The sequence below is a fragment of the Anomaloglossus baeobatrachus genome, chromosome 9, assembly GCF_048569485.1.
Source record: "Anomaloglossus baeobatrachus isolate aAnoBae1 chromosome 9, aAnoBae1.hap1, whole genome shotgun sequence".
Lineage (NCBI taxonomy): Eukaryota > Metazoa > Chordata > Amphibia > Anura > Aromobatidae > Anomaloglossus > Anomaloglossus baeobatrachus.
The window spans coordinates 214,059,678-214,082,360 of NC_134361.1; the positions used below are offsets into that span (position 1 = coordinate 214,059,678).

Here is a 22,683-nt window from a genome sequence, read left to right on the forward strand (position 1 = left end):
GACGCTCTCCACTTACCCTCTACCCTGACGGCTGTGACCCGTTTACCTCTGCGTCTCTATTATAAGCAACTACCTTGAGAAAGGTCTGATAAACCGAAACGTTGGTTTGTTGCTTTTGTGTCAGGGTTCACATTTTGCTATTTTTGTCGGTTGTAAATAAAAACACTTGCATTCAAATTTTCCTCTCCTCTCTTATTGAGTGCTCGGGTTCCCCATTACTTGTCTGATGCTTCTAGTCACAGACCCGATCTGCGTGTTTATATGGTACAGTAAAAAATAAACAAACAACAGGGTGTGGTTCTCCCCCCTTCAGTTTTGATAACCAGCTAAGATAACGCCAGACAGCTAAGGGCTTGCATTCTCAGGCTGGGGAGACCCGCGTAATTGGGAGCCCCCCAGCCTAAAAAGATCAGCCTTTCTTTGTGGGTTGTTTTTTTTCTTTCTTTGAAGGTATGGTCATATGTTCAGTATTTGTAGCCAAAACAAGGAGTGGAACAATTAGAGGAAAAATATAATAGAAACACAAGGATCTCTTCTGTATTTTTCACCCACCCCAAATTTTTACTTCAAGTACTGATGTAAAATACTGACCAAATACGAAACGTGGCCTTAAAACACAGCATGACAATTATTTCAGCATTTTTAGTACTCCATCGAGATCAAAATGGTTTAGCGCAAAAACAAGATGCATCTAAAAGGGCACATAATTTTTACTGTGGTTTTAGGCCTAATTTTTCATGTAAAAATTAAGATATGCACGAGAAAAAACCCAAAACATAGTATCGAAATTGGAGAATTAACTACAATTTGCTTTGTAGCCTAGGCCTCATCAGGGGATAAAGTGAGCTAATATTAGAATATTTATTTTGTAAAATCTATCCGACAATATATGGTAATTTATTTTCTGTTCTTTTTCCTAATATACGCTGTGATAAGTTCCTTTTAAACAGAATACTATTCCTGTTCATCTACAGTACACAAACATGTAATAATGTGTTCCGCCTAGTGGTGAAAGCACACAGCGACATGTACCGTATATTGTCAGCAATAGCAGTGCATACTGCATCACCCCTTGTGGTGGCAACAGGTAGCAGATGTTTAAAAGGATTTGCATATGGGAATTGTGCCCTGCGCCAATACATAAAGCTCTAGAACTGGGGCTCTGCTCGAATATTTCCAGATATGATCGATTGGCCCTAAAAAGTACCAGTTGTTTCAGGATAAGCTACTATGTCTATGAGTATCATATCTGATCATTGTATGATTTGGAGCTTGCAGAGGGGAAAACTGGTGAAAATGCAGGATGATAGCTCTAATTTTCAGTTGCCTCTATGAAATTCTGTAGGGTAGTATGTTTGCAGGAACTGCAGGTGTGCCGCCGCCGCGACAGCCGACGGGCTGCTCAGATCCGGATTCGCAATGGCTCGAGGGGTCTCCAGACCCGAGGCGGGATCGCGCGGCCTCTCGAGAATAAAAGGGGTGTGGAAAGGGTGGATTTGGATAATGTTCGTGACGCCACCCACGGTTCGTGGTAAAAATTGGGATACCACAGCTGCTGTGTTTAGGGGAGATGGGAGCGCCCGGGAGCGATGGAATGGCAGCAATTGATGTTAACCCCTCCGTGGGCAGGGGAAGGTGTCCCGGGGCTCAGTGCTGGCTTGCTGGGGACCCGTTGGGAGCAAAGGGGTACAACGTACTCACACAGTCCAGAGATGTTGACACTGACACCAGGTAAACCAAAGTCTTGAACATCCTGCAGCCTTAGTCCAAACACGATGGGTCTGTGCCCTTTTGGCGTTGCTGGTTGGTCTGAAGCCTTGTCCCGTGGCACTGTGTTTTCACTTGGTGGATCCCTTTCGCCCATAACCACTCGGGTCCCGCTCACCTGCGTGGCTAGCAAGGTGAGCCTGCTCTCAAGGCTCACGCGTGGGATTTTCTGGACGGTTTTGGGAAGTCCTATCACTATGTTTGCGTTATTACCCCGATTTTGGAGCGGGTGGAGAGCGATTCATAAAGATTCCGTTCCCGTCGGGTGAATTACTGGGCTGCGTAAAGCCACTTCCCAGCCTAGGGTCCGCGTACCCCGTCGTGCCCTGGCCCCTGCCCGGTTGTGGCACTGGGCCGCCGGTCTGCCCTCCGTGGCAGTACCATGCCCCCTGTCACTATCCCCTGCGACTGTGGTTCCAGCTCCTTCCAGGCCAGGCAAACATCTGGCACCTGGGACTGTTACAGGAGCCCAGCTCCACAGCGTGACCTTTCCTGTCACCGCTCTCTGGCACCTCTCTCCTCTCTCCTCAACTCCTCAACTACTCCTGACATTTCTGGCCCTCCTTCTACCATTCCTCCATCTGGGCTACCCAATTGGTGTTTGGTGGGTGTGGTGCAGTGTTCCTCAGGATTTGTGTATACCTGTTCTTTGCAACATCAAATGGACAGGACCCGTAACCAAGGAGGAGTGGGTACCATGCAGAAGGGCAGATTGCACGGCCCCCTTGTGACGACCTGATAGGCCAGGGCGTCACACAGGCTTTCGCTAAAGATAACATTGCAAGATCTGAAATCCAAAATCTGCAGCCTAAGTTAAAATGCTGCAGATTTCACACCCAAGACAACAATTTTTGCTGAAAAATTTACCATAGTGTGTAGAGAAGAGATATATCTATCTAATTTTTTTTTTTTTTTATTAGACGCTTTGCTGATGGTGCGATATGCAGCAAATGTTTTCCATACAAATCTGCGATAGAAAATTAATTTACAGCACAGAGAGGGGAGATTCTTTGTAGCGCCCACAGAAATGGATGCAGCAGAAGGCAGGGTATTTATTTATTAGGCATCAGCATTATGCGTCTCTCTACAGCTGCTTTCTCCCCTACTCTCCTCTTCGTAGCGCTCTATGGACAGTATTAGGCCTCAGTTCCATGTGTATTTTGCAAACGAATGCAATCCGATAAAACATCAGATTGCATTCGCACCAGTGCAAAACAATGAAGCAGTGTCCTTCTGCGATTGATTTCTTATGCCATATCGACATGAGCAAAAAATCGCAGCATGCTGCGTTTGCCAGCTCACACGCACCCAAAAATTGGATTTCCAGCTAAGGTAAAGTGGTCAGCTGTAGTCTGGTATTCTCAGGGTGGGAAGGCCATGATTATTGGCCCTTCCTAGCCTAAAAAAATAGCAGGCCCCAGCCGCCCCAGAAGTGGCGCATCCATTAGATTCGCCAATCCTGGCACTTCACCCCAACTCATCCCGTTACCCTGGTGCGCTGGTAATCGGGGGTAATATATGGGGTTGATACCAGCAATGTCACCTGGCATCAAGCCCTGAGGTTAGTGATATCACAGTGTCTAACAGATACCCAACATCATTACCCATTCAGTAATAAAAATAAAAATTAAAGACAACAGTCCGCTGTAATCCATTTTGGAGATCCCAGGACGACTCTGGACCTACCTGAATATGGGTGGCATGCTCAGAGAACGTATAACTAATTTTCTGGAAGAGCAAGCTCACCATGTGAGAAGCATGGCTGCAGATTACTGCACTCACGCTCTCCTGGTCCACAGTACAGCAGTATGAGCGGCAGCGAGCTCAGTGTCCCTGCTTGCAAGGAGCTGGCTGACAGCCGCTGCCTGCACATGCGGCAGCCATCTTTTCAGAAGGAGGAGGAGGGGGTCGCAGGGACTGGAGCAAGAGCAGGTGCCGGGGAAGACCGGGGGTGACGGTGGGTGACCTGGCAAGACCTGGGGATGACTTTTCTGTAGCATGTGACATGTTACATAAATGAGAGGAGGATGAATGCGGTAGGCACGCTGGTCGTGCACGGTGTCATCTTAGAAGATTGTGAGGGGGTTGGGGGCCACTTTGGCGACACCGCGGGACCGGAGGAGACCCGGGGAGATTTATTTAGGGTGTCACTCCCCCCTAACCCCCAGGCATAGCAGCAGAACCTATTAAATAGAGGTTTTTGGTGCCAGACAATCTACACTACAAGTATAAGCCATGTGCTATGTGCCTTGCAGATTGCCCACATACTACAGAAGTGGTCAGTAACCTAGACAACGAGTATTTAGCTACAGAATTATTTAAGTTAAGGTGCAGATTTGCTTTTTTTTTTTTTCTCAAGCTTTTTAAAATTTTACCCATTTGTGATTATGAAAAAAATCCCTTAAAGGAGACCAGGAAGAAATTTGTTTATCAAGTGGAGAAAGAAAGATTTTCTATAGGATATATATGTTACTCATATACCATTAAATTTATGAAAAGTTTATTGAAAACAAAGTGACCATTTAAGCCGGTCATAGGATGAGGGGATGTTCTTAGTGAATCTTATGAGCTCAGTGGAAAGTGACATAACTCTGATTCAGCTCGGACAGGGTGCGTTTTTTGTAAGGCATGACTCCACCCTTATACAGTGTGTCCACCCATGTCCTGTCCACCACCATTAACTTGAGAACGACGGCAGCTATAGGCATAGAAGTGGTGTCTAGGTATAGTAAAGTAGCCATGTGCTACGCAATGAAACCACCTATAGCGCCACCTGGTGGAAAACAACGGAGTTAGTATTTTTATCTCGAAAACAGAACGAGTTAGAGAAAAAGAAGGGAATTTTGTTTACTTACCGTAAATTCCTTTTCTTCTAGCTCCTATTGGGAGACCCAGACAATTGGGTGTATAGCTTCTGCCTCCGGAGGCCACACAAAGTATTACACTTTAAAAAGTGTAACCCCTCCCCTCTGCTATACACCCTCCCGTGCATCACGGGCTCCTCAGTTTTGGTGCAAAAGCAGGAAGGAGGAAACTTATAAATTGGCCTAAGGTAAATTCAATCCGAAGAATGTTCGGAGAACTGAAACCATGGACCAAAAGAACAGTTCAACATGAACAACATGTGTACACAAAAGAACAACAGCCCGAAGGGAACAGGGGCGGGTGCTGGGTCTCCCAATAGGAGCTAGAAGAAAAGGAATTTACGGTAAGTAAACAAAATTCCCTTCTTCTTTGTCGCTCCATTGGGAGACCCAGACAATTGGGATGTCCAAAAGCAATCCCTGGGTGGGTACAAGAATATCTCGATAAAAGAGCCGAAAAACGGCCCCCTCTTACAGGTGGGCAACTGCCGCCTGAAGGACTCGCCTACCTAGGCTGGCATCTGCCGAATCATCGGCCTGCACCTGATAGTGTTTCGTGAAAGAGTGCAGACTCGACCAGGTAGCCGCCTGACACACCTGCCGAGCCGTAGTCTGGTGTCGCAATGCACAGGACACCGATGGCTCTGGTAGAATGGGCCTTCAGTCCTGCAGGAATCGGAAGCCCAAAAGAACGGTATGCTTCAAGAATCGGTTCCTTGATTCACCGAGCCAAGGTTGACTTGAAAACCTGAAATCCCTTACTCTGGTCCGCGATAAGGACAAGAGCGCATCAGACCGGCGCAGGAGCGCCGTGCAAGAAATGTAGAGCCGGAGTGCTCTCACCAGATCTAATAAATGCAAATCCTTTTCACATTGGTGAACTGGATGCGGACCCAAAGAGGGTAAGACGAAACGGGGATACCTTAGGGAGAAAGGCCGGGACCGGACGTAGAACCACCCTATCCTGGTGAAACACCAGGAAGGTGGCTTTGCATGACAGCTCTGCCAGCTGAGATACTCTTCTGAGTGATGTGACTGCCACTAGGAAGGCCACCCTTTGCGAAAGAAAGTGGGCAAGGCAAACGGCCAGGGAGTAAAACCCTGATCAGAGCACCAGGATAAGAAGCTCCTCCAAGTCCTATGAGAGATCTTGGCGGACATTGGTTTCCTGGCGTGTCTCATGGTGGCAATGACATCTGGAGATATCCCTGATGACGCTAGGAGCCACCACACAGTGAGGATTAGAGCCGTAGAATTCCGAAGGAAATATGGCCCTTGAGGCAGCAAGTCAGGTCGGTCAGGGAGTGCCTACGGTTGACCCACCGTGAAGTGCCACAGATCCGGGTACCACGATCACCTCGGCCAGTCTGGAGCAACGAGGATGGCGCGGCGACAGTCTGACCTGATCTTGCGTAACCCTCTGGGCAGTAGTGCCAGAGGAGGAAATACAAAAGGCAGTCGAAACTGCGACCAGTCGTGAACTAGCGCGTCTGCCGCCAGAGCTCTGTGATCCTTGGACCGAGCCATGAATGCCGGGACTTTGTTGTAGTGCTGAGACGCCATTAGATCGACGTCCGGCGTTCCCCAACGGCAACAGATCTCTAGAAACACGTGCGGGTGAAGATCATTCCCCTGTGTCCATGTCCTGGCGACTCAGAAAAATCTGCTTCCCAGTTTTCTACGTCCGGGATGTGAACTGCGGAGAAGTTGTAGGCTGTGGCTTCCGCCCACAGCCGCATCTGCCGAACTGCTCGGAAGGCTTGACGACTGCGTATGCCGCCCTGGTGGTTGATGTATGCAACCGCCTTGGCGTTGACCGACCGAATTTGGATCTGCCTGCCGTCTAGCTACCGCTGGAACACCTTAAGGGCTAAATCCACTGCCCTTCTCCCCTCGGTTAAATGTTCTGGGGATGACTCTGTCGGAGTCCAGGTTCCCTGAGCCGAGTGGTGGCGGAAGACCGCTCCCCACCCTGACAGACTCGCGTCCGTCGTGACCCCAGCCCCGGCTGGGGGCCGGAAGGATTTTTCCTTCGCCCAGGAAGTGGAAAGAAGACACCACTGAAGAGAGGTTTTGCTGCAAGGGAAAGAGAGACGGTCTTGTCTAGGGACGTCGACCTCCTGTCCCATTTGCGGTGTCCGAAAGAATCGGACGCAGACGAAACTGCGCAAGGGAACTGCCTCCCTTGCTGTCACCATCTTCCTGGGACAGTGCATGAGGCACCTCAAGGGGTGACTGGGCCCGAAGGAGAGATTGCACCCCTGTCTGTAGTGAACGCTGACTATGCAGCGGAAGCTTCACTATCGCTGAGAGAGTATAAAACGCCATCCCGAGATAAGTCAGTGATTGGGTCGGTGTCAGCTTTGACCCTGGAATTTTGATGATCTACCCGAACCCCTGGAGAGTCTCCAGAGCAATGGTCAGGTTGTGTTGACATGCCACCCAGGAGGGTGTCTTGACTAGAGGATCGTGTCGGTAAATGATCACCGAGTGGCCCTGTAGGACCGCCACCACTGCTGCCATGACCTTGGTGAAGACCCGTGGGGCTGTCGCCAGGTCGAATGGCAGTGCCACGAACTGAAGGTGTTCATCCCTGATGGCGAAACGCAGAAAGCGTTGAAGCTCGGGTGCGATCGGCACATGGAGATAAGCATCCTTGATGTCAATTGATGGTAGGAAGTCTACTTGTGACATCGAGGCTTCAGAGTGTTCGGCTCACTCGGGGGGCGGAGATGTTCTGAAGAAACGAGTCGGAGGGCGAGAGCAGAGCTATATCCTGTAACCGTGAGACAGAATGTCTCTCACCCATCGGTCTTGGACTGCGGCAAGGACGAGACTGTCTAGTAACTTCATCCAATTGCTCGCCAAACAAACGGTCGCCATCAAATGGCAAACCGGTTAAGAACTTCTTGGAAGCAGAGCCTGCCTTCCATTCACGTAGCCACATGGCCCTGCAGACTGCCACTGAATTGGTGGATGCTACCGCTGTACGGCTCGCAGAGTCCAGGAACGGCGTTCATGGCGTAGAACGAAAAAACTACGCCTGAGAAGTGAAGGAAACAACCTGCGTGGCAGAGTTATGTGCAACCGCAATAATCTCAGCCGGAGAAGCTGAGATAGCTTGGAGTGCCCTCACGGCTGCGAAGGCTGGAGCAAAAGATGCGACTATGGCTTCATAGATGGATTTCATCTTAAGCGTTATTTGCCTGTCAGTGGCATTCGTGAGAGATGGACATCTGCCCCTAATACTACGGATCTAGCCGCCAGCCTAGAGACTGGAGGATCCACCCTGTGACACTGAGCCCCACCGTTAAGCACGTCAGGGGGGAAAAGGGTAACGCGTGTCAATAAGGCGCTTAGTAAGCGCTTGTCCGTCAAGTTCTGTGCTACTGGACGGCCCCTCTGGAGTTAGAGTGATCGAAACACGCACTCCTGATGAAGTCGGGGAAGGTTCCCAGCGGGCCCGCTTAGCCTATCATAGGCCGCGGTCCGTGACGGAGTTCTCACCGTGGGAACTGGGTGTTACCCCAGGATGTTGTACCGACTCAGAGGGACCCGGGAGCGATGAACTCACAGCTCCCTGGCCCTGTGGTATCGGTCTGGACTGCAAGGCTTCCAGTATCTTAGCAGACCCTCTGTCCATAGACAGAGTCCTGTGATGTGAAAGCTATTCAGAGATTTGCTGATTTCATCATGCAAACTCTGTCGCTGTCATCTGTGCAGTGCCCGTAATATAGCCGCACAAGAGGTACCGGTTGTAAAATAAGCCAGTGCCTTGGCACCCTTACTCTTTAAGAGCAGACAACAGCATGTCGTCCGCAGAGTAATCAGTGAGGGTATACAGCCAAAAACAAATAATGCTGCCGAACAGTGAGATCATATACCATATAAATAAACATATATATATATATATATATATATATATACACACACTGCGGCACCAAGGGGGGACAGCACCTGAAAAACTGGTGCCCCCCAGTGCTCAGTGAGGGGGAAGGAGGATACCAACGTATGCTCCAGCCCTCCCTGCCGACGTCCAGTCGGCCGTCCCGTCGTTACCCCTGACTGGCAGGCCCGAGAACGGGAGTATATGGCACTAGGCCGTAAGAGCCAGGGACTAAATTTAAAAGCGCGGCCGGCAGACATGGCGCGGTAGTCCCAGTCTCACAAACCAGTCAGCAACCGCTGCGGCGTTTGTAACACAGATGCTGCATGCACTGTCCCTCAGGGGACACAGAGTACGTTATGATGCAGGGCTCTGTCTGCGGGAATCTGGTGGCCTATAGTGATCAGTGAGGGGGGGCGGAGGACAGCGAGGTGTGCTCCAGCCCTCACTGTCGGCAACATACCGACCATCCCGCCCTTCTCCCTGACTGGCAGGCTCAGGGGCGGGAGTTTAACACACTAGGCCGCAAAAGCCGGGAACTAAAGTAAAAACCGCGGCTGGCAAACAGGCACGGTCGGCGCGGTAGTCCCGGACAAAAAATCCACACCGCAGTCGCAGCTGCGTCTGAGGCCAAGGTGCTTCATGCACCGTCCCAACGGGGACACAGAGTACCTGTAGATGCAGGGCCATGTCCCTGACGATACTCCGTCTCCTGCCCGGCAGATTCCCCCAGGGGCTGCGGATGTGGCTTGTGGCCACCAGATTCTCTGCCCCGGGTCTCCCTCAGCTGCAGCCAGAAGTTGCTGAAAACATGGCTGACGGCGTTCTCTGAGGAGGAGGGAGGCGTGGGCGTAGTCACAAAAAGTGCGGGAATCTGGTGCCCCAGCGTGGGTAGTGAGGGGGGCGGAGGACAGCTCAGTGTACTCCAGCCCTCACTGTCGGCGTCATACCGACCGTCCCGCCCTTTTCCCTGACTGGCAGGCCTGGGGGCGGGAGAATCCCATACTAGGCCGCAAAAGCCGGGGACTAAAGTTAAAATCGCGGCCGGCCGGCAGTGCACGGTCGGCGCGGTAGTCCCGGACCCATACGCACGCCGCAGTCGCTGCAGCGTCTGGGCCCAAGGTGCTTTATGCGCCGTCCCAACGGGGACACAGAGCACCTTGCCCTAGAAAGTGCGGGAATCTTCAGTGCAGCGTCCCTCCCTTCCCCTGACTGGCAGGCCCGGGGGTGGGAATATGCGGTACTAGGCCGCAGAAGCCGGGGACTAGAGTTATAAGCGCGGCCGGCAAACAAGCGCGGTCAGCGCGGTAGTCCCGGCGCACTAACACGCCCAGCAGTGCTGCAGCGTGTATGACACAAGCGCTCCATGCGCCGTCCCCAAGGGGACACAGAGTACCTCACAGTAGCAGGGCCATGTCCCTGACGATACCCAGCTCCTGTCCAGCAGATTCCCCAGGGGCTGCGGAGGGAGCACGGTCCCAGTGTCTGGAGACCGATTATGGATCCCACTTCACCCAGAGCCCTGCAGGGATGGGGAAGGAAAACAGCATGTTGGCTCCTGCCTATGTACCCGCAATGGGTACCTCAACCTTAACAGCACCGCCGACCAGAGTGGGGTGAGAAGGGAGCATGCCGGGGGCCCTATATGGGCCCACTTTTCTTCCATCCGATATAGTCAGCAGCTGCTGCTGACTAAATTGTGGAGCTATGCGTGCATGTGTGCCTCCTTTGCACAAAGCATAAAAACTGAGGAGCCCGTGATGCACGGGAGGGTGTATAGCAGAGGGGAGGGGTTACACTTTTTAAAGTGTAATACTTTGTGTGGCCTCCGGAGGCAGAAGCTATACACCCAATTGTCTGGGTCTCCCAATGGAGCGACAAAGAAAAGTGAATTACAAAGTTGTAGGGCATCATCAATTCAATATGAATCGACACCTTGCATACAGAAATGCTATGATATGAAACCCATGACCCCCCCACACCCCCCAAAAACATTGAATGCTGGTCACGCATATGATGCTCATGTAACTTTGATGGTCATAGTGGCCCCGTCAGCTGCAATGCACATCTGGACTCTGCACAGCATACTGTATCTTGCTGCACATTGTGCAATATGGTAGGTGACACATCTGCACAAGCATCTGTGATACGTGGTCGTAGGTCCTGCAATGTTGGTGGAGAGGTCGCATACACCTGCTGTTTGATGTGACCTCACAGAAAGAAGTCCAATGGGGTCAGGTCAGGTGAGCAGAGGCCACTCCACACAGCCACCATACCCAATGACTTGTAGGAAGGTCTCCATGAGGTATTGCTTCACGTCTGCAGCCTTGTGAGTTTTACACCTTCTAATCATAGCATTTCTGTATGCAAGTTGTCGATTCATATTGAATTGATGATGCCCTACAACTTTGTAATTTACTTTTTTTTCTCTATCTTGTTCAGTGTTCGAGATAAAAATGCTAACTCCGTTGTTTTCCACCAGGTGGTGCTATAGGTGGTTTCATTGCGTAGCACATGGCTACTTTACTATACCTAGACACCACTTCTATGCCTATAGCTGCGCCGTTCTCAAGTTAATGGCGGTGGACAGGATATGGGTGGACACACTGTATAAAGAAAACAATTATTATATACTGAAATATTCTACCATTCCTTACCATTTATGATCCCTGCATGGTTTGTGAGAACAGAAACATTCCAGACATCGACAATCTGGCACGAATCAGTGTCGCTAATAGTATTCGTACGTTCTTTTGTAACGAGCTGTGCCCCTGAATGATTGGGACACACTTTCCACATCGGCTAAAACTGAAGACTTTTCCATTCACAAGCAGAACTTTATTTGTCTTTAATTTTTATAGTTTTACCTAAAACACGCACATTATAAATAATTGTAACAGAGCAGATAAAGGATGAGAAATCAGAGAGATGCACAGTTTTATGACCTTTAATGCCATTCATTAATAAGCAGTAACATTGCTAACGCCCAATTGTTATACCACTAAAATCACAAGGTAGGAAGACCTGACATGAGCCATTGTCAGCAACCACTGCTTACCCTGCCCATAGATGGATCTGATATACAGTCTCAGTAAAGGGCTGCATTGATGCCACTAGTCAGAGGGTTGCGTCATTCAAAACCTGGGAACAGGAGTGTAGTACTGCAATGTTACTGTAGGTGGCAGTGTTGCATAGGGGAAAATGCAAAACAATCATCATCTTCTGTGTATCGTTACATTGTGTATATATAACTTTGTAATGTTATATGCCCTTTATAATAGTGCAGTACACCTCTTACTATATAAAATGTGTATACATTCAGTCCATATGTGGCCCTGACTTCACAGCTGCCTCCATAACAGCATTAAGTTTGCATCACATCACTAAACTAGTATACATATATACATAGATCAGCAACACGGACTGTAGAAGAGGCATCTACCCTTCATTTGGCTTGAGGTCCTATGATTGTCAGAAGTAGTCAACTGGTCTTCTCCCCCCCCTCTAAGAAAAGCAAAAAAAATTTCTGTGCACAAATACTACCGTGTTTTTCCAAAAATAAGCCCTAGCAGGGATTTTCAGCATTTTTGGAGCAAGGCTTAAAATATAAGCCCTCCCCCAAAAATAAGCCTTGTCACGGATCAATAATGAAGTGTCCGTGCAGCAAAAAAAAAAAAAAAAGTTACATATACTGCAGGACACTTCATTATACACAGCGGGAACCCCACAATCCTTCTCACCAGACGCCGAGCGGCAGGACCTGCAGTGATCGCACCCCTGCTCACATCAGCCCCCCCCCCACACACACACACACACACACACACACACACACACACAAACACAAACACAAACACGATCAAATCGCACAAACACACACACACACACAAAGTCAGATCGCACACACATAATCCGATCGCGCACACACTCACCACATTCAGCGACATCGATTTCTTCTCGCCGGCAGAATCCTGAGAGACAGTGTAGTGGAGTGCAAGGACCTGCAGACACGTGACTTCCTCCCATCATTCCCTGCGGCCGGAAAGTAAGTGTGTGTGTGTGTTTCTACAAGAATAAGACCTCCTCAAAAAAAAAAAAAAATAAAAGACAGTATCTTATTTTTGGAAAAACACAGTAGTAACAATATACAGTCCTACATAGGGAGGAGAATTTGATACCCAATACTTTATGTACCCATGTAAATGGAAACAATAGGATAACAAAGCACTTATTACTCAGATTAGAAATATTTTGTGCGTTTTCAGGTCAATGCTGGATTGTGTAGATACAACATACCAGCAGCAGAATATAGGACGTTTTCCAGCTGCCATGCTTTTTTTTTAAAAAAAAACAAAAAAAAAAACAAAAAAAAAAACACCTTCATTTTATTACTTTCAGCATAAATATTGAGAGGGAGATGCAAATCCGGACATACACGGAATATGTGAACCTATGCACGGGCAGCTATATTACTCCCCTCTCCTGTGAGCAGGCCACTGCTATAAAAACCAAAATACTACAATGTATAGATTTGTATCTGAACACAGTAAACTTGTAGCAGTACTGGCACCATTTAAAAACAAAACAAAAAAAAAAAAAACAACCCACAATATGGCGCTCATCTTAGCAACTGATCACATTCCTATCGGGAATCAAAAAGTGAAAGAAAAAATAAAAATGTCAATTAAAAGCCTTCTTCCATCATATACTTGTGCACATCATTATGGATATTCCTTGTGGTATACACGTCCATTTTTCGCGTTTCATGTCTGAGCTTCTAAAACCATAGATGATGTCACAAACCCAATTTGGATTATGTGGGAACTCGATTAGATATGTAGTCCTCTCCGTCGGGCAAAGAAAACTAAGTGCCTCATCTATCAATCATTGTCGGACATCATATAGTTTGCTGCTGTTTACTGGACCTCAAGGTGCCGTAGAAGATAACCAGACCCACGAGAATGACTACCACAAACAGAAAGATGAGTGCAGCCCAAGAGCTAAAGTCGGTGGCTTTGAGAATAGACGCTTGTTCTGCAGGGATCATATTGGTGAGGTTCAGCATGTATCCAAGGGCCCAGCCAATGGAAGTGTCACCAGCCTGGATGAAAAGACGCACAAAGCAATAACGTCAGTGAATAAACAAAGAAGGAAAACAACCGGATTAGTCTACAGAGAGGCACAAAATTATGAAGCAAAGCTATCGACAGAATAGCTTCAGCCATCTGAGTAGACATGGCCTACTGCTACTAAAGTGTGTGAGTGTGAGTGTTTAATAAATATAAATATATATATATTATATTATATATTATATTATAATATATATATTTTACACACAGAGCAAAAGTTTGGATACACCTCATATCTAGAACAACTATTAAGAGGAGACTTTGTGCAGCAGGCCTTCATGGTAAAATAGCTGCTAGGAAACCCCTGCTAAGGACAAGCAACAAGCAGAAGAGACTTGTTTGGGTAAAGAACACAAGGAATGGACATTAGACCAGTGGAAATCTGTGCTTTGGTCTGATGAGTCCAAATTTGAGATCTTTGGACCCAACCACCGTGTCTTTGTAGAAAAGGTGAACGGATGGACTCTACATGGCTGGTTCTCACCGTGAAGCATGGAGGAGGAGGTGTGATGGTGTGGGGGGGCTTTGCTGGTGACACTGTTGGGGATTTATTCAAAATTGAAGGCATACTGAAGCAGCATGGCTACCACAGCATTTTGCAGCGGCGTGCTATTCCATCCGGTTTGCGTTTAGTTGGACCATCATTTATTTTTTAACAGGACAATGACCCCAAACACACCTCCAGGCTGTGTAAGGGCTATTTGACTAAGGAGGAGAGTGATGGGGTGCTACGCCAGATGACCTGGCCTCCACAGTCACCAGACCTGAACCCAATCGAGATGGTTTGGGGTCAGCTGGACCGCAGAGTGAAGGTAAAAGGGCCAACAAGTGCTAAGCATCTCTGGGAACTCCTTCAAGACTGTTGGAAAACCATTTCCGGTGACTACCTCTTGAAGCTCATCAAGAGAAGGCCAAGAGTGTAGAAAGTAGTAATCAAAGCAAAAGGCGGCTACTCTGAAGAACCCAGAATATAAGACATATTTTCAGTTGTTTCACACTTTAAGTATTTCATTCCACATGTTTTAATTCATAGTTTTGATGCCTTCAATGTGAATCTACAATTTTTAGAGTCATGAAAATAAAGAAAACTTTGAATGAGAAGGTGTGTCCAAACTTTTGGTCTGTACAGTATATATAAAAAGCAAAAACGTGGAGGACAAAGCATTCATGCACATACTGGACCAGACTGAAAAGGAAGGCAGGGCAACACCAACTTATGGGCCCCGTGCGACCTGTAATAAAAGAGAATACCCACCTTCCTCTGGAAAACAATGTTGGGGAAAGTTTCATTGTCAAATTTGTATCCTTTGCTGATCAGCAGGTAGATGAAGTTGGCTGTGGTGCAATAACCGCCAAGATGTTTTTGCACATTTGCAGGAGCTTTGCTATAAAGCTTTGAAACGAAATAAGACAAAACACAATAAGTAGGGATTCACAGAATTATATCTTTGATATAATATACCTAATATTTTCCTTGTTCGCATGTACCAATTACTGAACCAATACTGGGGGCACTGCCAAATCATATGGATCAAGAATCCCTTTCTTTTGTTGCATTTGGTACAGACATCACTAGCATCTGTATCAGTTATGCATGGATCAAATACCGTATTTTTCAGATTATAAGGGCAGTTTCACACATCCGGCTCGTTGCCGGATTGATGGATCCGGCGCACTCCAATACAATGTGATACAGTACAATGGCAGCGCAGTAACTTCCAGGTCACAGCTTGTCGCGCTGCCATTGTACTGTATCACATTGTATTGGAGTGCGCCGGATCCGGCAATCCAGCGAAAAGCCGGATGTGTAAAACGGCCCTAAGATGCACTTTTCCTCCCAAAAATTTGGGAGGAAAATAAGGGGTGTGTCTTAAAATCCGAATGTAGCTTACCGGGGGGAGGGGTGTGTGAAGAGGGGTCACTGGAGGCAGGGACAAAGCTGTGCTGCGGGCACTGCTCTGTTCGGCTCTGCTCTGTGTAGCGAGGCTCTGGGTGGCGAACGGCGAGGCACGGGCCATTCTGAAGATGTCGGTAGTAAAAACTTCATATTATGGCTCCCCGAGTCGGCACGTGCTCAGATGCAGCTCTCGGCTTAAGCTGTCATCATCGCACGCACCGACTCCGGCCGCCATTTCTTTGAAGCCTACACCGCTGACATCTTCAGAATGGCCAGTGCCTCACCACCCACAGCAATCAGCAGCACAGAGCAGCGCCGTACACCAGCACCGCCCCTGCTTCCTGTGACCCCGCTCCACCACTGCTGCCGCCCCACCTCCCCGGTAAGACACCACCAGATTATAAAACAAAACCCCATTTTTTTTTCCTTTACCTCTAAATTTGGGGTGCGTCTTATAAAACGAAAAATACGGTACATACTTCTTTGGTACAGTGGAAATGCATCACCCTTGGCGTAGATACTGAGTTCTTCTTCCCAGACCAAGGTGATAACTTTTTTTTTAATTAATGTTATTTTAAAGTATGTGCAATACAACAATCACATTATAATTTTAGCTCTGAACCTTGGTGCATTCGCAGAGAAAAGGATTTCTGCAATTACAGTAAATGTGACTGCATAGCAAGATTTTCCATAGGGATATTAAGCGACTTCACTGAGTGGGTTTACAGTGACTCACTTCATTGTAACTGGAGGAGCAGATGGCATCGGTCGCTGTCCCCAGATCATCCAGGGAGTCCACTGGCATATTCATCACAGATTTGATGAAGTCTACGGTGTAATAAAAAGCTGCAAAAGCCTGAAAGAAGAGACATTATTATTGCACCAAGTTGTCCGTTCATAGATTGGATTTTTAATAGTCCTATTTTAATATGTATTAAAAGAGACCTGGAGCCCGAGCGTCTCCATGACAATAGCAGGCAACTCCGCTAATTGCACGTGGGAAGAGAGTTCAGCATATGGTAAACTTGGAATGAAATAATATTTCTAGTAAATGCCAATTCTCAAAAACAGCCTAACCACTTAAATCAGGAGTCTGAAACACGCGGCCCGCATGTGGCCCCTCGGACTTCTTCTTGTGGCCCCTATGATGAATGATGGGCCGCAGTAGTCAGTGCTTTATTTAATTTCAATGAACTGCTGGCACTGTGCAGAGCTCTCAGCAAAACTATACCTAAGGCAGCCGCCTGCCAATCACAGGCCAGCAGCTGACGTAGTGAATTGATGTCAAGCGCTGTACGCTGATTGGCTGGTGGCTGCCATTGTTTTAGGGCTGCAGAGAGCCCTGCGCAGCACCAGCAGTTCGTTTAAATGTAATTAAGCACTGACTACTGCAGCCCCTGGCATCAGCCGTGATCATTATAGGGTCCACATGACGCAAGAAGCAGGAGAGGACACCGAGGGAACGGAGGACAGGTGAGAAGAATTTTTTGTATACAAAAGAACAGCATATAAGGGGAAATTACAACAGGATGGGACATTACTACAAGATGGGCGCAGTCTGGGGCACATTACTATAGGATGGGGACAAAGATGGGCACATTACTACAAGAAGGGGACCAGGATGGACACATTAGTACAGGATGGGGACATTTCTACAAGATAAGGACCCCATGGGAAAATTACCACAAGATATTGTCCAAAATTACTATATGGTGCCAATTGTAAAAACAATATTTGGGATATGAAAAAAAAAAAAAAAAAAAAGTAAATTTTTTTTAACCATTTAAAAAAAAAATGGCTATACACACACACACTAATATAATTTTATATCTATATATATAATTGCCTTATTCTGTCTGTCTGTCTATCTGTCTGTCTGTCTGTCTGTCATGCTCCAAAATTGTGTCCTTACGGTGACACAAAGCTGATTGGCCGCTGGGCTCGCCATGGCCCCGCCCCCCCACACGGATTGGCCGCTCGCCCAGGCTGCGCCCCCACACGGATTGGCCAGCCGCTCGCCCAGGCTCCGCCCCCCCCACAGATTGGCCTCTCGCCCCGGCACCCTGCAGGCATTGGCAATTCAGCCACGCCACGCCCCGCCCCCCTCACGCAATGCACGTTAGCTCTGGCCCCACCCCCTCCCTCCCCCCGCGCATTTCTCTAACTGACACGGCTGTCACGGAGGTGAGTACGGTACTCCCTCCCCCTCCCCCGGCCCCCGCTCCCACGGCAGTGGTGGGAGTGGTGTGGATACGTTGGTAACCATGCTCGCATGGTTACAAGCCCATCAAGGTCCTGCTGCGCCGGAAAGTCCACACGCACACACACAAACATACACACACATCAGATCACACTCACACTCACTCTCATACACACCTCACACACACCTCACATCGCATCCACATACTCACGACATCCTGGGATATCGCTTGCTTCTCGGCGGCGAAAATGTGCTGTTGTGATCTTCCAGGACCTGACGGAGGATCACATGGCCAGAAGCATGTGATATCCCCGGATGTTGTGAGTATGAGCGCGTAAGTGCGATATCGTCAGTGTCTGTGTGTGTGAGTGGATGCGATCGGGTGTGTGTGAGTGGATGCGATCGGGTGTGTGTGAGTGGATGCGATCGGGTGTGTGTGAGTGGATGCGATCGGGTGTGTGTGAGTGGATGCGATCGGGTGTGTGTGTGAGTGGATGCGATCGGGTGTGTGTGTGAGTGGATGCGATCGGGTGTGTGTGTGAGTGGATGCGATCGGGTGTGTGTGAGTGGATGCGATCGGGTGTGTGTGTGTGAGTGGATGCGATCGGGTGTGTGTGTGAGTGCATGCGATCGGGTGTGTGAGTGTCGGCAGAGGAGCAGGGCGTGCTGGAGGAGGCTGGGAGCAGAGAGGCTGATCATGGGGAAGAGGGAAATGCTGATGCTGAAGGAGGCTGGGATCGGAAGGCTGGGAAGAAGGAAGCTGGGAGGAGAGAGGCTGATCCTAGGGAAGGCTGGGGAAAGGAGGCTGATGCTGAGGGAGGCTGGAAGGAGAGAGGCTGATGCTGAGGGAGGCTGGGACGAGGGAGGCTGATGCTTAGGGAAGCTGATGCTGGAGGAGGCTGGAAGAACAGAGGCTGATGCTGGTAGAGGCTGATGCTTGGGGAAGCTGATGCTGAGGGAGACTGGGAGAGGAAGGCTGATGCTGAGGGAGGCTGGGAGGAGGAGGCTGGGAGGAAGGAGGCTGGGAGGAGAGAGGCTGATCCTTGGGAAGGCTGGGAAAGGGAGGCTGATGCTGAGGGAGGCTGGAAGGAGAGAGCCTGATGCTAGGGACAGAGACGCTGATGCTGGGAAGAGAGAGGCTGATGCTGCGGGCAGAGAGGCTGATGATGCGGGTAGAGAGGCTGATGCTGGCGCAGCATGGCGGATGGAGCACGTTTGGTAATGCGCAGCATGGCGGATGGAGCACGTTTAGGAGTGCGCAGCATGGCGGATGGAGTACGTTTGGGAGTGCGCAGCATGGCGGATGGAGCACGTTTGGGAGTGCGCAGCATGGCGGATGGAGCACGTTTGGAAGTGCGCAGCATGGCGGATGCAGCACGATGGCGAGTGCGGAGTATGGCGGATGGAGCATGTTTGGGAGTGCGCAGCATAGCGGATGGACCACGTTTGGGAGTGCGCAGCATGGCGGATGGAGCACGTTTGAGAGTGCGCAGCATAGGAGATGGAGCACGATGGGAGGTGCGCAGCATAGGGGATGGAGCACGATAGGGAGTGCACTGCATGGGGGATGGAGCACGATGGAGAGTGCCCAGCATGGCGGATGGAGCACGTTTGAGAGTGCGCAGCATGGCGGATGGAGCACGTTTGGGAGTGCGCGGCATGGCGGATGGAGCACGTTTGGGAGTGCGCAGCATGGATGATGGAGCACGATGGGGGGTGCGCAGCATAGGGGATAGAGCACGATGGGGAGTGCGCTGCATGGGGCATGGAGCACGATGGGGAGTGTGGAGTATGGCGGATGGAGCACATTTGGGAGTGCGCAGCATGGCGGATGGAGCACGTTTAGGAGTGCGCAGCATGGGAGATGGAGCACGATGGGGAGTGCGCAGCATGGCGGATGGAGCACGATGGGGAGTGCGCAGCATGGGGAATGGAGCACGATGGGGAGTGCGCAGCATGGCGGATGGAGCACGTTTGGGAGTGCGCAGCATGGCGGATGGAGCACGTTTGGGAGTGCGCAGGATGGGACATCTAGCACGATGGGGGGTGCGCAGCATAGGGGATGGAGCACGATGGAGAGTGCACACCTCCCCCCAACACACACACACGCGCGCGCGCGCACTGCACAACACACCACACACACACACTGGAAACCACAAACAACTGCCCTACACAGACACCCACACACAGACAACGCTACACACACAAATATACGCACATACTGCACATATATATAACAAAAATCATACATGAACTACACAATACGTAAATTCTAGAATACCCGATGCGTAGAATCGGGCCACCTTCTAGTATATATATATATATATTTTATATTATACATACATATACACACACACACACACACACACACACAGGTATATGTGTGTGTATATATGTATCAACTAAAATAAACAAAGAAGTACGTGAGATTGCCATATCCATACAATGAATGCCATTTAAGAGCGAAAAATTAAAAAGAAAAGTGATCCAAAAGATGTATAGAAAAAAAAAAATATATATCATATTACTAAAAATGTCACTTTGTCCTGCAAAGAATGCGGCCCCAAAATAAAAAAAAATGTGTTCTATGTGTGGCCCTGATAACCAGCCAAGTTTGAGAGCCCCACCATTAAATCTTTCAGATATTTCTGCTTGACAATGACCCCCACGGTCACTGCAACCTCACTGTAAGGCTACTTTCACACATCAGTTTTCTGTATTCAGGCACAGTCCTTTTTTTTCCTGATCCAACGGATCCTGAAAAAAAAGTGAAAACCGTATCCACCGGATCCGTTTAACGGATCCGTTATGCCGGATCCGTTAAAAAACGGATCCGGTGGATACGGTTTGCATCCGTTTTTGCATCCTTTTCGTCCGTTTTTTGGCTGGATCCGTTTTGTTAATTACATTGGAGCATGCTCAGTTTAGAAAAACGGATCCGGCGGCCGCATCCGTTTTTTACCGCATTACGCCGGATCCGGCGTCCATAGGCTTCTATTGTAAAACACGCCGTATCGCGCCGGATCCGTTGCGATGCGTTTTTTTTGCCGGACAAAAAAACGTTGCAAGCTACGTTGCCTCCGGCCGCCGCTTTAACTAATTTTGCCGCATCCGGAAAAAAACGGATGCAACGCAAAGCCATCCGGTACAATCCGGTACCAATGCAAGTCTATGGGGAAAAAACGGATGCGGTACCGGATCCGTTTTACCCGTTTTTTTCCGGATTGAACCTGATGGCAAAAAACTGATGTGTGAAAGTAGCCTAAGGGTGCTTTCACACATCCGGATTTTTGCTCTGCGGCACAATACGGCGTTCTGCAGAAAAACCGCCACCGGCTTTTGTAACGCCGGTGGCGTTTTTTTTTTGCATAGACTTACATTAGTGCCGTATTGTGCCGCAGGGGCTTGCGTTCGGTCCAGTTTTGGCCGCATGCGGCAGATTTAGCCGATGCGGCGGCCGGATCGAACGTCCCCTGCAACGTTTTTTGCTCCGGCAAAAAACACCGCATCGCGCCGCATCCGGCCGCTGCGGCGCATTTTTCAATGCATACCTATGGAGGCCGGATGCGGCGCGATGCGGAAAAAAACGCATCCGGTCGCTGCATGCGTTTTTTTCCACTGCGCATGCTCAGTAGCATGCCGCAACCGGAAAAAAACGGACGGGACGCATGTAAAAACTTATGCAAAGGATGCGGTGTTTTCGCCGCATCCGTTGCATAGTTTTCACAGCCGGATTGAGCCGCAGGGCTCAAACCGGATGTGTGAAAGTAGCCTTAGTTATATCCGATTCCAGGAAGTTTGTTGACTAAGAACCCATTCAGTTGCTTGTTTTCTAAATAACATTTTACATAGTTTTGTAACTTACAATGAAATTCCCAGACACTTTGGGTTGGAAGACTTCATCAAAGGAGCAGGTGGAATACGGACACTTAGAAAACTGGAAAAGGTTGTCTACAAGTCTCCGGCACTGCTCTGCGTCCCCGCTGCCTTTTATTAACAAGGACATTGATTGGTCATAGTTAGGAGGCCTCTCCGTCTCCGTGCATGGCGTATCATACACGTTCCCAAACGTTAATGTCTCGTTAAAACCCTTTGGCAGGCATGGATTCTGAACACTGGATGAGTAACCTTGTTCCTGCAAGACAAAAAAAAGCCAAATAAATTCTGGTACTAAATATAATATAATATTATCTCTCATATATATAATATATATATATATATATAACATACATACACACATAGTCCAAAAGGATACCCAGGTTCTCACAGCAACATCCATGTCACCACACAGAAGATTCCAATGTTAAAAGGGATTTGTCAGTATGATCAACCTTCCTAAGCAGTCTATAGAAAATTGACTAAGAGGATACCTAGAAATCTGTGATCTGATCTTTTATCCAAGGGTGAGCTACAATTTTATTAATACAAATTAGCTGTTAAGATCTATTGACCAGACATAGATCTGAAACTCCACCTTTGGAACATAATTTTAAAATGAAAGGGCAGGCAAGTTACCAGTGTGAGACATGTAATGACCGACAGTCTGCTCTCCTGATCTACACGTCTACCACTAGTTCCCCCTCCGCGGTCCCATTAATGTACACTAATCTCTGGAGGCAGCCGAGGAGAATTGATATTACTGACAGATTCCCTTTAATAGAAAATAAACATGTATATCCTTAAAAAAAAAAAAAAAAAAAAAAAAAATATGTGTGGGATTATTATTTCGGCATAGGTTTGCAGATGTAGAAAATAAGCGAGTGCAGTGCTGCCGCTCCGCTCAAACACGCCGGTACCAGGCAGAAGTGGAGATGTCCGACTATAGCACACTTAACAGCTGCAGACAATCACCGAACCCCGCGGTGATGCGGATGTAGACAAAATAAGCTGCTAAAACCCAGTGATTTGTTATTGTGGTTAAATGCTCTGCATCTCCAATGCAG

General features: G+C 48.6%; 2 protein-coding genes across 2 annotated transcripts in view; one reads left to right on the forward strand and one right to left on the reverse strand.

Annotated features, from left to right (window-relative positions):
• The window catches only part of LOC142251535 (epithelial sodium channel subunit beta-like), a 176,473-nt gene that overhangs the window by 22,963 nt on the left and 130,827 nt on the right, over window positions 1-22,683 (forward strand). The window lies entirely within an intron of this gene.
• The window catches only part of ENTPD2 (ectonucleoside triphosphate diphosphohydrolase 2), a 62,991-nt gene continuing 51,756 nt past the window's right edge, over window positions 11,449-22,683 (reverse strand). The window contains exons 6-9 of the mRNA XM_075324427.1: window positions 21,606-21,875; window positions 16,277-16,396; window positions 14,899-15,036; window positions 11,449-13,615 (exon numbers count right to left, since the gene is read on the reverse strand). Coding sequence (XP_075180542.1) covers window positions 13,412-13,615; window positions 14,899-15,036; window positions 16,277-16,396; window positions 21,606-21,875 — 732 coding nt within the window. The 3' untranslated portion in view covers window positions 11,449-13,411. The remainder of the gene's footprint in view (window positions 13,616-14,898; window positions 15,037-16,276; window positions 16,397-21,605; window positions 21,876-22,683) is intronic.